The sequence below is a fragment of the Podarcis tiliguerta genome, assembly GCF_965153285.1.
Source record: "Podarcis tiliguerta genome assembly, chromosome: 10".
In the NCBI taxonomy this organism is placed as follows: Eukaryota; Metazoa; Chordata; class Lepidosauria; order Squamata; family Lacertidae; genus Podarcis; species Podarcis tiliguerta.
The window spans coordinates 38,510,554-38,523,110 of NC_139543.1; the positions used below are offsets into that span (position 1 = coordinate 38,510,554).

The 12,557-nt window shown below is 41.9% G+C and overlaps 1 protein-coding gene across 4 annotated transcripts in view; it reads right to left on the reverse strand.

Moving 5' to 3' along the window:
• Window positions 1–12,557, reverse strand: part of LOC310658703 (uncharacterized protein) — a 265,403-nt gene that overhangs the window by 202,910 nt on the left and 49,936 nt on the right. For 3 of the 4 annotated variants that reach the window (XR_014502420.1, XM_083401015.1, XM_083401014.1), the window contains exon 2: window positions 4,063–4,143. Coding sequence is in view for 3 of the 4 variants with exons in the window: in XM_083401015.1 (XP_083257141.1) it covers window positions 4,063–4,143 (81 nt within the window). In the remaining variant the exon portion in view is untranslated. Of the gene's footprint in view, window positions 1–4,062; window positions 4,144–8,257; window positions 8,586–12,557 lie in introns of those variants that run through there. The other variant, XM_083401013.1, reaches the window with a different exon arrangement.

Consider the following 12,557-nt stretch of genomic DNA (forward strand, 5'->3'; position numbering starts at 1 on the left):
GTCCATATGGGCTGTCGTGCGAGCGGCATACCGTACCAATTGCGCATGTGCGGCAGTCTGTACAGTCGCCATGCAAGTGGCAGCCCGTACAGACTGCGCATGTGTGGCGACCGTACAGGATGCTGCACATATGGACTGCGCGCGCCCTCAGCTGCTCTACAGCTGGGGGGAGGCAGGAGCCATCTTGTCAACCCCCTCAAGTGGCACCCAGGGTGGCCTGCCCCCTCCACCCCCCGCTTCATATGCCCCTGACTAGAGGAAGACATTCCTAACACTAGGTGAGCTACTTGAGCCAACAGACCTCCTACCATAGTTCATCACAGGCCTAATTTCATAAGGATACATGGATATAATGGAATTTTAGAGTTTTAAAGGTAAGACCTCTTATTGCCCACAAGATGAAATGTATTGATTGTTTATGGTCCCCAATAGGCAAACTGGAGCGCTTCAACAACCCAACACACTCAAATGAACAACAACAACAACAAAGTATCATCCCTCTCAGTCACTGCCCTTTCCCGTGTAGAGTGGGAAGGAAAGCTGTGATCACGGTGGTACTTTCCTCCAATCCTCCCCCCCCCCCCAGAAAAAAACTTCTTGCAGTCTGAAGACTAAGCCCTTCCTTGTGTTAACATCTGCTGACATCCACAGCAAATACCTGAGCACCTGAGAGCTTTGGCTGAACCACTTCAGAGAACATTATTCTGCTGGGAGTTTGACACGCTTTGAAGAAGCAAAACTTGGCTGACATACTGGAGTGCCAAGTTGCCCTACATGCTCCAGCAGAGAAGGCGAGAGCACTCAGGAGCAATCGTGTTGATGGCTCTACATATCTCAACATTCTGCCATGTGACAAGAGACTCAACAGCAGTGCCAGCAGTGCCAGCCAGAAAGTGCCCCAGAGCATTCAGGAATCCATCAGATGCTGTAAGCCTCCAAAGAAAGACCATCTCAACAGGGCCCCTACCACTGCAGTCTGAAGTAGCTTCATCCACCCCAAACATATAGAATAAAAAGTATTGCTGAAGCAGAAGCAACATGGCCTCCACAAGGGCTGCTGATAAAAGACAGAGGAGTGGGACCAGGAGAAAAAGTGATGGCTCCACCTATTCTGACCTCTGGCTCCAGTACAGTTTGCTGCCCTGTCTCCACCAAGTCCAAAGGGGAGCAACCACCACCAATGCAGTTGAATTTCTACCCACACTAAGAGTCCCCAAGCCCCTCTCCATGCTCTGCCACCAGAAAGTCACTTTGTGCAGATCAGAGCCATTGAAACCAAGCTCCCACAGCCGACAGTCGCCCTGAACCACCATTGACAGCAAAAGCAGCAGATAAGTTCTATGTTTAAGTTAACATTTTATTCTCTTGTTAATTGTGCTGTTTTAAATGTGTATTCTACATTTTACTTCCTTTAATAATAATATTTTATTTTGAAATGTTTAATAACTTTTTTGGTTCATTTTCTTGAGTTAAATGTGCATTCTACTCTTGGTGTCTTATTTTGAAAGCTAAGATGGTATTTTAGTTTCCTTAATACCATATTCACTTTTAGCTCGAAACACACCTGATCAAGTAGCCAACCTAGGTGCCAAAAATGACCAGGGAAAGCTTTTAACCTTCAGCTTGCTGAATTTGATGGTTTTCACCATGATGTTAACTCCCTTGTACACCCATATCTCATCCATACTTCATATGTTGAGAAATAAAAGAGTTAATACGAAAAGAAAACACCTCTGTTTGTGGTCTTGCAAATATTTAGTCCTTAGGTCCATTCATAGACATGTGGAAGGGGGAGGGGGAGAGGGAATAATTGACCCCAAAATGTATGCGTAAACATATCATCAAAGATAATTGGAGTGCAGAATTACTGTTTACTTGCCCACTCATGAAATAAAATTATGGTCCAACTTACAGTCAGTCCATGTCCTGATTATAAAATGCTGGTAAATTGATAGATTAGATCTGACAATCCTGTTTCTTTAGTTTCTACTCTTTCAACTCCCAAGACTCCTAACATGTTTGATCAAATGCTGGTGCTTTTTGTCAAGATGGGACAAGCTAATATATGAGTCTGCTGTGCTCACACTTGTTTGGCTCTGATATAGGAAGGGTGAAAGGAATAGACAAGGCTTTGGGTATGCTGTGGTTTTACATAACCATAGGAAAAGCATGCAATTGAGTTCTGGACACAAACTCCAGCAACTTGAGCCCTCAACTTGCATATTTACATTTTTTGAGAGGGAAAGCCAAAACCATTATCCTTTCCGTGCTCTGGGGGCCTGCAGTTATTTCCTAGAGTGGTTTCTAGTCCCATTCTGGAAATTTTTCCACCTCAGCTTCCAAGACATTAGCCTTTTAGCCCAGATGCCAGAAGGGCAAGATTTGCTGATATCAATAAATCCAAGCATCAATTTTCAATAAGATGGATTCTGTTTCAGAGCCTAGATTTTTCCCAGCAACTGAAAGTCATTTGATTACACCATCCAGCATAGTTTCTTTGTGCGAAGAGTCAGTGCATTAGAGACTGCTGAAGAGAAACGAAAAATTCCATATTAACAGGGAGATTCCTTAATGCTACATTCAGGCCTCTAATAGCATATCCTGCTTTAACTGAACTATGTTCTGTACACACACCATATATTTAAAGCACATCCCTCCACCACAAAGAATTTACTCCTCACAAACCTACAATTCCCATGACACTTAATGAACTACAGTTCCCAGAATTCTTGGGGTAAAGTTCCATGTGCTTCCTCTTTCCTCCTCCTTCTGTGTAATGGGGAGGAATAGGGAGAAGGGCAATAGCTCAATGGTAGAGCAGACAGTTTGTATCCCTCCAGCATCACCAGCATCTACAAATAGGGCTGGGAATGTTTCTTGTCTGAAAACCTAGAGACATGCTGCCAGCCAGTGTCCATCATACTGAGCTAGATGGACCAGTGGCTTGATTCAGTATAAGTCAGTCCCCCATGTTCCTAACAGCAGCATCTATCTAGCTATCTACCTATCTAGCTATTTGTCACCCACCTGACTGGGCAACTTCCAGCAAATTATAAAACCGCAGTAACTTCAGCTTGCTCAGAACACAGGACTTTCTTGGTGGAGAATTTGGTATCATTATGATAGAACTAGTGCAGATGCAGAAATAGAAAATGTCAAAATCGGTTTGTTCCAGAGCCCTTCTGGTAAAATGGAAGCCATATAAAAACCTTTAACATACATCTTCTTGAGTGCAGTATTCAGTTTCAATAGTCACAAACATGTTTTACTAACGCTCTCTCTCTATTTGGCTGTTTTTGAAAGCCTAAACACCTCATGCATCACACAAAACTGGAATGAATATAATATTTTCACAACGTACCCATCTTTCTTTACACAGAAACTGAATTTTCTTGGATGCACAATACCAGCACTCTGATTCATAGATAGCCATAACCTGCATCTCAAGCCTGAGACACTCTCCCTTCCAAATATATAAAGGTCACTTGTTTCACATTTTCTACTTCTTCCTATTGAGACACTCCTACGTTCTGCTTACTTCTCATGTGGTGTAGCGGTTATCTGCCAGAATGAGTTACCGTACCTTTCAAGGCTCACAGTTCTAGGTCAGAAAAACCTCTATAAATAAAACAAGGCTATATACACACTACCACATTGTATATATCAGTGTGATGCAACACAGGAATACTCTTTGTTTCAAACACTCCACAAAGGGATATATCGCCTGTCAACAGAGCTGTAATGATGCACAAAAAGGAAATGTGTGGGAAACATTTGACAGAGGTTGTTTTGGTGGGTCGTGAACACTTTCCTGTAAATAGGACAGGCACTCCATGGAGTCACTATGGGTCTGTCCAGACAACAGCATCTCCCAGTAAAGGCAGCCATAATTAAGAAAATGAAGGGAAGTATTATACCAGGCTAGAAGACATTCAAGCTATCTTAGGGGACTACCATTCCCATCATGTGTAAAAACCTACTGGCCTGTTTTGAACAATTGGCACAGCATTCTTAGGGGTTATGTAGAACAGTTCTTTTAATCTCTTAAGAACTGGGACTCACCTGCTAAAGTACGTCTTCAATGTGGAACTCAGTCTTGATTTTCTATTTTGCATGTCCATCTTCCTCCTCTTTAAAAACATCCTATCATTGAAAGGACAAATAGGACAGGTCTATCAGTCAGAACTATTAGCTAGGATAAGGGACGGAGAATAATAGAATTGTAGAGTTGGAAGGGACCCTGGGGGCTATCTAGTCCAACCCCTGCAATGCAGGAATCTCAACTAAAGCATCCCTGACAGACAACCACCCAACCACTGCTTAAAAACCTCCAATGAAGGAGGCCCACAACCTCCTGAGGGAATCCATCCCACTGTCGAACAGCTCTTACTGTCAGAGAGTTCTTCCTTGTCTTTAGTCAAAATCTTCTTTCTTGTAACTTGAATCCAATTTGATTCAGTTTGCATTTAAAGCCCAGTTTATCAAATTTGCACTTTCTGAAACAATATGGAAACCAAAACACAGCCTTCCTTCAAAATTTGCTCTTATCCAAATTTTGCAATGCAGTTCTCCAACCAATCAGTGTTTACAAGAATGCATATATTAGGTAGGAGTGTGCATCAAAGGGAACATATTGTTGAATAGAACACAGAAAATGTATATTAGGAGAAATTGCTTCAGAAATGTGTATGAGTCAAAACTGCATACAAAAATATGTTTATTAAGAGAAATTCACACTAAATGCTGAAGAATTTTGATGAAATTTTTAAAAAAAATAAAATTTGAACATCACTGCAAATTTAAGACAGGAAAAATGAGAACTGTAATTGACAGGTCACTCCATCCCTCATTAGGATAGCTAAATGGCACCTTCCCTGACCAGAGCCTGCTTTTATTCACCTGGATACCCAGTGCTGGAGAAAGCATATTGCCTCCTCTGTCCATCAGCTTCTACTGCTTTCAGCCAATGGCCATTGAAGTGTTCCAATAAATAATGATTGATTCTGGCAATGCAAACTTCCAGAGGTTACATTTAAGAAAAGAGTAAAACTTAGAAACAATGAACAGCATGATAACCCAATGTATCAATATGTTCATCAAATTAAAACATAATGATGGCAATTAACTGTGAAGTCTGAAATAGTTTTTGTTTGGATTTTTGAGACGGTACAGAATGTAAAAAATAAATCCCATGGGCTCCAATTGTAGACTTCCTATCAATATCTAAATGGGCATCACTTCTGGAAATAGGATACTGGTGATGTTGGATCTTTGGCTAAACCAGCAGGGCTCTTCTTGTGTTCTTAAAAATGCTTTTAGGTTGCTTGAAAACGGTTAACACCAAACAAAAGAGGAATTGTGATTTCACAAGTGATGAGGCTGAGGAAAAACAGCAGGTGTACAACACAGCAGCTTCTTAATTTAAACAACAACAAGCCCACCAGACACAGGAACTTCTGATAATTTAACAGTAACTATGGTACTGTTTTTTAATTCAATCCCACCTTGCTGGCTCAGAGCTAAGACAACGCCTAAGCAAGGAGTTGCCTAGAACTTCTATGCTTCAAATGGACAATGGAAGAGTTCAGACACTATACATGCAAATGCATGTCACAATTGCCTTTCCCAGTTAGACACACCCATTCAGTTCCATTTAAATTATCCTCAATGTCTCCTATGGAAAAACTGCATTGCTTTAAAGTGTCAGGCAAAATTCCTGGCCAGTGAACCTACAGGCAGGGAAACATACATTTGTATGCACAGTGCTAAGGTGTGTTAAAACTCTTGTATCTTGCAATTAATCGGAAATGGAAGTGGAAAATGTTTTTCAGCCCAAAGCCTGTTTTCGCTCATGGGTAACTTTCCAGAGGCTTCAGGCCAGTAGTGGGAAGGGCAGAGGCAAAAATTGGTGTGGCTAGAAGCAAGAGCAGGCAGAGCAATGGATGAAAACTCTTTCCTTTGTGCAGTAGGCTACATTCCAGCCACACAAAAGTCAAAGAGGCAGTGAAAGGTCATAGAATCATAATTGGAAGGAACCACGAGGATCATCTAAGTCCAGCCACTGCAATGCAGGAATCTTGCACCCAGTGTGGGACTCAAACCCACAGCCATGAGATTAAGAGTCCCATGCTCTACCAACTGAGCTAGCCATCCTAAGCAGAAGGGTGTAGCCTGGGGAAAGTCCCAAGGGCTGGATAAAGAGACCTGATGGACTGTCTTTGTCCTGTGGGCCTGAGGTTCCTCCATCATTGTAATAAATATTCCTAAGATAATATTTTAAAAAATGCTTATAGAGTTTTGCAATTGCAGCTTTGCACAGTTTTGTGGGGGAAGTAAATAAATGGAAATTGGGTTTCCCCCACTCTCCATTTTTTTAATTTGTCCTCCCACATACACATGTGCACAAAGCTGTGGTTGTGTCAGTAAAATAAGTTGTGAGTCACCTGTATTAGAAGAGATATGTGCTAAAATGCTGACGAACCTTTATGAGGAATTTAAGAGAGAGAAAATCACAAACTGATGCAGAAATGTGAAATACTGAACTTAACACTGGAAGGAGGGAGAGAGAAAAAAACCTCTGGGAAACCAAAGTTGACTTATTTATCCATCAGGCTAGTCACGAAGTTCTAGATGCAACAACTGTATTCCAAAACAGATTGCACAGTTTTAATCCAGTATTGCTTCAGATTATGAATGATTCCTAAATGCCAATAAGACAAACACTAAAATAGAGCACAGCATTGTTAAAAGCCTCAGGAAATTATTAGAATTATCATTACTTTATCAAATCAATCACAAAGAAGAAGAAAATCCTCTCTCAGCAACCACTAACAACATTTTGGTCAAATGAGCAGAATAACAAAACAGTGTAATGTACGTTTGGTATACAGCAGCAAAATCAACCACTGTGGAAATAATGAGATATTGACACAAAAAAGAGCATGTGCGAGCACACCAAACCACAACCACAGAGTGAGAGGATGTTATGAGTACATTATGAACCTTTACTCAGCTGTAACTATGCCCCACTGTTCTTCCTGACAGGTTATTTTTGTAATTGTAGCAGAACTCAGTGTATGTACTGTACAGCTATAGAAAATACCTTTCAGCTTGCAAACTGGATTACATTAACTTATGCAATTGCTCTTTCAGAGCAAACGATCCTGCATTATTCAGCCCTACTCTGCTCCATCCTCTACAATGGGGATGGGGAAGCCATGGTGCTCCAGACGTTGTGGACTCCAATTCCCATCAGCCCCAACAAACATGGCCAATAGTCAGGGGTGATGGGAGCAGTGGTCTAGCAGAACCTAGAAGGTCATCCCTGATCCACAATAAAATATTCTGCACCACTTTCCTTCAATGCTAAGGCAAATGGAGGAATACTTTCATACTAAGGTTTTTCAGTTAATAACTGCAGGCCAAATTTTGCCCACCAAGAATTCAAGTGACTCACCAGCACAGGTCACAGTTAGGGGAGAAACAGTTATTTTTAGAAGTAGGGGAACCAGCAGACAAGGCACCACTAGGAAGGTCTGGGTGGAAAGCAATGAATGGCATCAATATACATGAAACAGAAAGTGTTATGCATAGGAAATGTTTAGTATGTGCTCTGCATTCTCACATGCACACTAGGGAAGGATGAATCTGTCGATTTCAGTTTGAGAATTTTTAAAGTCCTAGCATAAATTAGCATTATTGTGAATTTTTTTCATAATATCCATAATTTTTGCATGCAATTTTGCCTACCCACATACAAAAAAATGTGCAATTTTTGCAAAACAACTTCCCTAATATGTATTTTTGTGTTATTTTCACCAATACATGCATTTTTTATCTACACTTTACATATAGTATATGCATTTTTGTACACATTACTTGGCTGGAGAACTGCACTGCAACATTTGGAGAAGTGCATTTTGGTTTGCATATTGTTTCGGAAAATGAATTGGGTAGGGTCACCTTTAAATGAGATCCAGGTCAAATTTCTCCCCTGTCCCTAATGCATGCTAAAGATGTTTACTGTATATTAATCAATGACACCCAGTGATGACAAGCAGAGTAGTAGTGGTTGGGGGGAGGGCATAGGAAATCAAAGTGGGGGTCTGCAATATCACCATTTTTTCTCAGTAGGAAGGAATGCACATTTATTTCAAGGGAGTAACTTCCAAGGAAAGCAGACCATTCTGTAAAGGCAACACACTTGTAGAGCAAATAAAACAATCTGGACATGAGTAAAGTGCTTTAACAAACTTACCCCATTATCTGCCCCCCATTCAGCTTCTGCTTTTTCCCTTTGCTCTGGGAGAGGCCATTCCCAAGTTCCAGGTGAGAGTGGTCAACATCCCTTCCTCTAATTGCTTGGCAACAGTGATTAAGTGTCCTTAGCAATGGTGCTGCCTGCCTAGTGCTAAAGCATTACAGCTGTGTTTGTGTTTTGTCCTCTCACTTGCTTCAGAAATGCCCAATTAACTTCCTTTAAAAATAAAAACAAAAAGCCTAAGAATCTGGGAGCTCTGCTAGGCTTGGGCCCACCAAAATCCAACCTCTTCTACCTATCTGCTGGCAGCCCTGCCCAGGAATGAAGGAAATGTTTGCTCATTGCTGACTAGGCTGGCTAGCTCTCTTCTCCCAGTGCTTCACAGACTATGCTGCTGGGAAAGGCTAACCAAGCAAAGACAGAGAAGCAGCTAGCCCAGCCCAGGCCATGCACTGCAGCAGGTATCACACATGCACATAGTTCTGATCATGTGATGCACACCAGCATCTGCACTGCAACATTTGTTTGACATCTAAGGTAAAGGGAACCCTGACCACCAGGTCCAGTAACGGACGACTCTGGGGTTGCGGCGCTCGTCTCGCTTTATTGGCTGAGGGAGCCGGCGTACAGCTTCCGGGTCATGTGGCCAGCATGACTAAGCTGCTTCTGGAGAACCAGAGCAGTGCACAGAAATGCCATTTACCTTCCTGCCAGAGTGGTACCTATTTATCTACTTGCTCTTTGATGTGCTTTTGAACTGCTAGGTTGGCAGGAGCAGGGACCGAGCAACGGGAGCTCACCCTGTCGCGGGGATTTGAACCGCTGACCTTCTGATCTGCAAGCCCTAGGCTCTGTGGTTTAACCCACAGCACCACCCATATCCCATTTTGACATCTAAGAGTCCTGAGCAAATGGTGCTGAGGTGTTGGAGGACGGGGCACCATGTGGTCTGCCCTTTATTCCTAAGCTAGCTTGCTGTCCCTCCGGTGCAAAGGACAAGGCTGTCCTGTTGCTAGCATTGAAGTAAGATTCAGCTGCCAGCCTGGTCTCCATCTATATGTCAAACTGATGCTGGGGGAGAGAGTGCTTGATACTATCTTGTCTTACACCTCAAGCAGCAAAATGTCTTGAACTGGCCCTGCCCACGGCTAGTGGGCTGTGTTTAGATGAGTTACAAGACACTAGGACAGATCTTTTCTTTTCTTTTTAATGCTTTTACACACACCTGGGGGCAGAACTTTCATATGACAACTGCCTAGAGTGCGCCATGCCAATTGGCAGGAAAACAGCCCGTCTCCTGCTTAAAAGATAAATGACTAATCAACAGCATCCTTCATGCTCAGCTTCACACAGCTTTGTTTATCATGTATTATTTATTGGAGAGCTGAGATAGAATTCTGGAATGATTAACCTTTACATAGCAAATGGGGCTTTGTATATCTGCGCAAAATTAAAAGGGCCCTTCAAAATGCCTGGTGAAAACCAATATGCTTAGTGGGGGAGGAGGGGGTAGAAAGAGGGGGCATCCTAAAGCAGAGAAACCTCTTTGCAGATCATTGCTAATAGAAGTTCATTACTTCAAGTACTAATGAGCGCCAGTGCAAAAGAGCATTTTCTGGTGATATTTATTTATGAACCTAATAAGTGGACTAGAGTAGCTAAGTAAATGCAGGTTCATTAAAAGCACCACCACCCTGAACATTAAGATCACCTGGTTGGTCAAAATATAGTGGAACATCTGTACATCCCAGGTTTGCATGCTGTGGAAGCAAGCAGTGAGCAAACCTTTCAACAAATTCTGCAAACTGCTTAAATTCTGCAAGCAGAAAACAGAACATGCTGAAGTTCTGCTCGCCATCATTCAGTACTGGAAGCATGACATGGACCCCCTTCTGGTTTCTGAACTAGAACAGACACTTATTGAAACATCTTGTATGTCAGGAGGTAGGGAAACTTTCATCCCAAGGGCTATATTTCTTCCAGGGTAACTTTTTGTGAGCCACATACCAGCTCTGTTTAGGGCATGGGGTAAAAGTGGATGGAGCAATGGATTCTTTGTACAGTTGGATTTGTGCAGTTAGCTACATTCCAAGCACACTTCAGAGGATTCTACACCCATATATGCAGGCCTCTTCAACCAAGCATGTAAGAGGTAGTATCACTGTTCAAGGTCACTTCTCAGCCAGGTAAAAGCACTCAAGGAGGGCACAGACTGGGCTGGGGAGGTCTTGGTGTAGGGAAAGACCTGAGAACCAGACAGATTACCTAGGTGGTCCACATTTGGGCAATGGGTTGGAGGTTGCCCACCCCTGTTATATACCAATGCCCAGGTTTCCAGATGGCGGATGAGAAGAATGGCCGTGAAGACCAGTCAGGGTGACTAAACTAATTTGTAAGCGTTTTGATGAAAAGCAAGTTACGTTCCCTCATAAACTCCACCTGCTTTTCACCTCATAAAATTTAAGAAATATATTCAAAAGCAAAACATATGTGAAAATAAAATAAAAGTAATGAGTAAAACCTCACACACAAATAAATTCCTGGAGCCTGCTTCAAAAAGGGAACAAAATAAAAACCCTTCCTTTTAAATGCATGTTTTGGATTCAGACTTGCAAAGCCATCCTAAACCCCAACTGGCAGTTCAGGGAAGAAGCAAAATGGTGGGAATACTTGTAGTTGTATCTCACTACTTGTCCAGTGTGTTAAAAACTACACCTAAGCAGATCATACAGATTTGAGCTTTCAGTTTTCCAAACACCAACCATTCAGAATTTCTAGCATCTTCGCCCTTGGATTTAGGCTTTGGAGCAATTACATGATATAATCTGTTGATGATGGCTGGCCACAACTGGTCCAAAAACAATTTAAAATTAGATAGAAGTTCAGGGAGATAATTATGAGGATAGCAACTGAAAGCTGATCTGGACGAAATTACACCTCCAACAAATAGGTTTTCACATTATTGTGATTATTCTAGAAGCAAACCCAGCATAAATACTTCTCTCAAATTGTTGTTTATGACAACACCATGTTTTCTAACTCTATCTTTTGCTTTTCTTCATGGCAACATGTGGAGAGATTAAATGGCAGCCTACTGGTAAACCATCTAACTGTGATGGCTGCATGTTCCTTCCTCACTGAGGACGAGGGCTATTGATGAAGTGGGAGTAAGGGAGAACCAGATCAAGTCTCCACACCGTGAGGTTTGCTTCAAAGAGGATCAGTTTCCAACTTCAACTTTCCTATTCAGCTTCTCTTCTTCAAGCTTCATTTACATCCTGGTGGTGGCAAACTGGCGAGGCTTGATGTTGCTCTCTAGCCATTGCCTTGGATGGATCAAAACCATTATATCATTCCTATCACGCATTACCCCTGACAACTGTGACATTGGACAAAGCATATACTGTATTCTTTTACGTATTTGTTTACATGCATCTCATATTTTCTCAAAGGATATGGAAGAAACAAGAGGAACCTCAACTACTATATGTATGGGGTATAGAAGTTCTAGAGAGAATGTGCCAAGTAGAAATGGGTCTACTTTTGCAGCATTTATACAGATAGTAACAAAGATACATTATGGTAATGGTTGGAATGTGCAAATAAGTGGGCTTTCGGGCATTATCACAAGGTCAGGCCTAAGCTGTATGAGTCAGGAAATTTCCACAGACGGTTGTGAGTGCTTCCAATAAAGGGATGATTCCTCCCTTTGAACTTTACTTTGGAGTCATAAAAAAGGGAAGTGTATCTCTTGCTCACTTGCACTTCCTCCTCCAGTGCATCTAAGAAGAAAGGGACTGTTTATTTCACAATTTAAAGAAATGTGGTTAAGGTTAACATAAGTTACATGAAACATTTTGCACAGATTCTTGGTATCTTGTACTTTCCAAGTGGTATAGAAAGGAAGACCCCCAAGAAACTGCTTCTCTTTTTCCTGTATCAGAACAGTGCATCCATTTCCTGGCAAAACCAGTGTGGTACCACTCTGATTCCTCATTTTTCAGCTAAAGTTCTAACAAACTTCGTAGCGCCTTGACCCAGTCTTGCTTTTTCAGCCAGCAAAAGTCTCATCTAGCTAAGGAAATGAAGGAGATGGGGCTCCATTTTTTTCCCTTTCAGCCCCTCCCCCAACGCTCAGAAAAAGCATCTTTTTAAAAACTAAGTTGAATGACTGTGCAATTTCCCCAGGTGTACATGGCTTGTTGCACTACTATTCTGACCAGTAATGATCTGGATAGATGACTCAAACATTTATTTCATTATGGCCTGTCTTCCCTTTCTTGGAATCAACTCTATC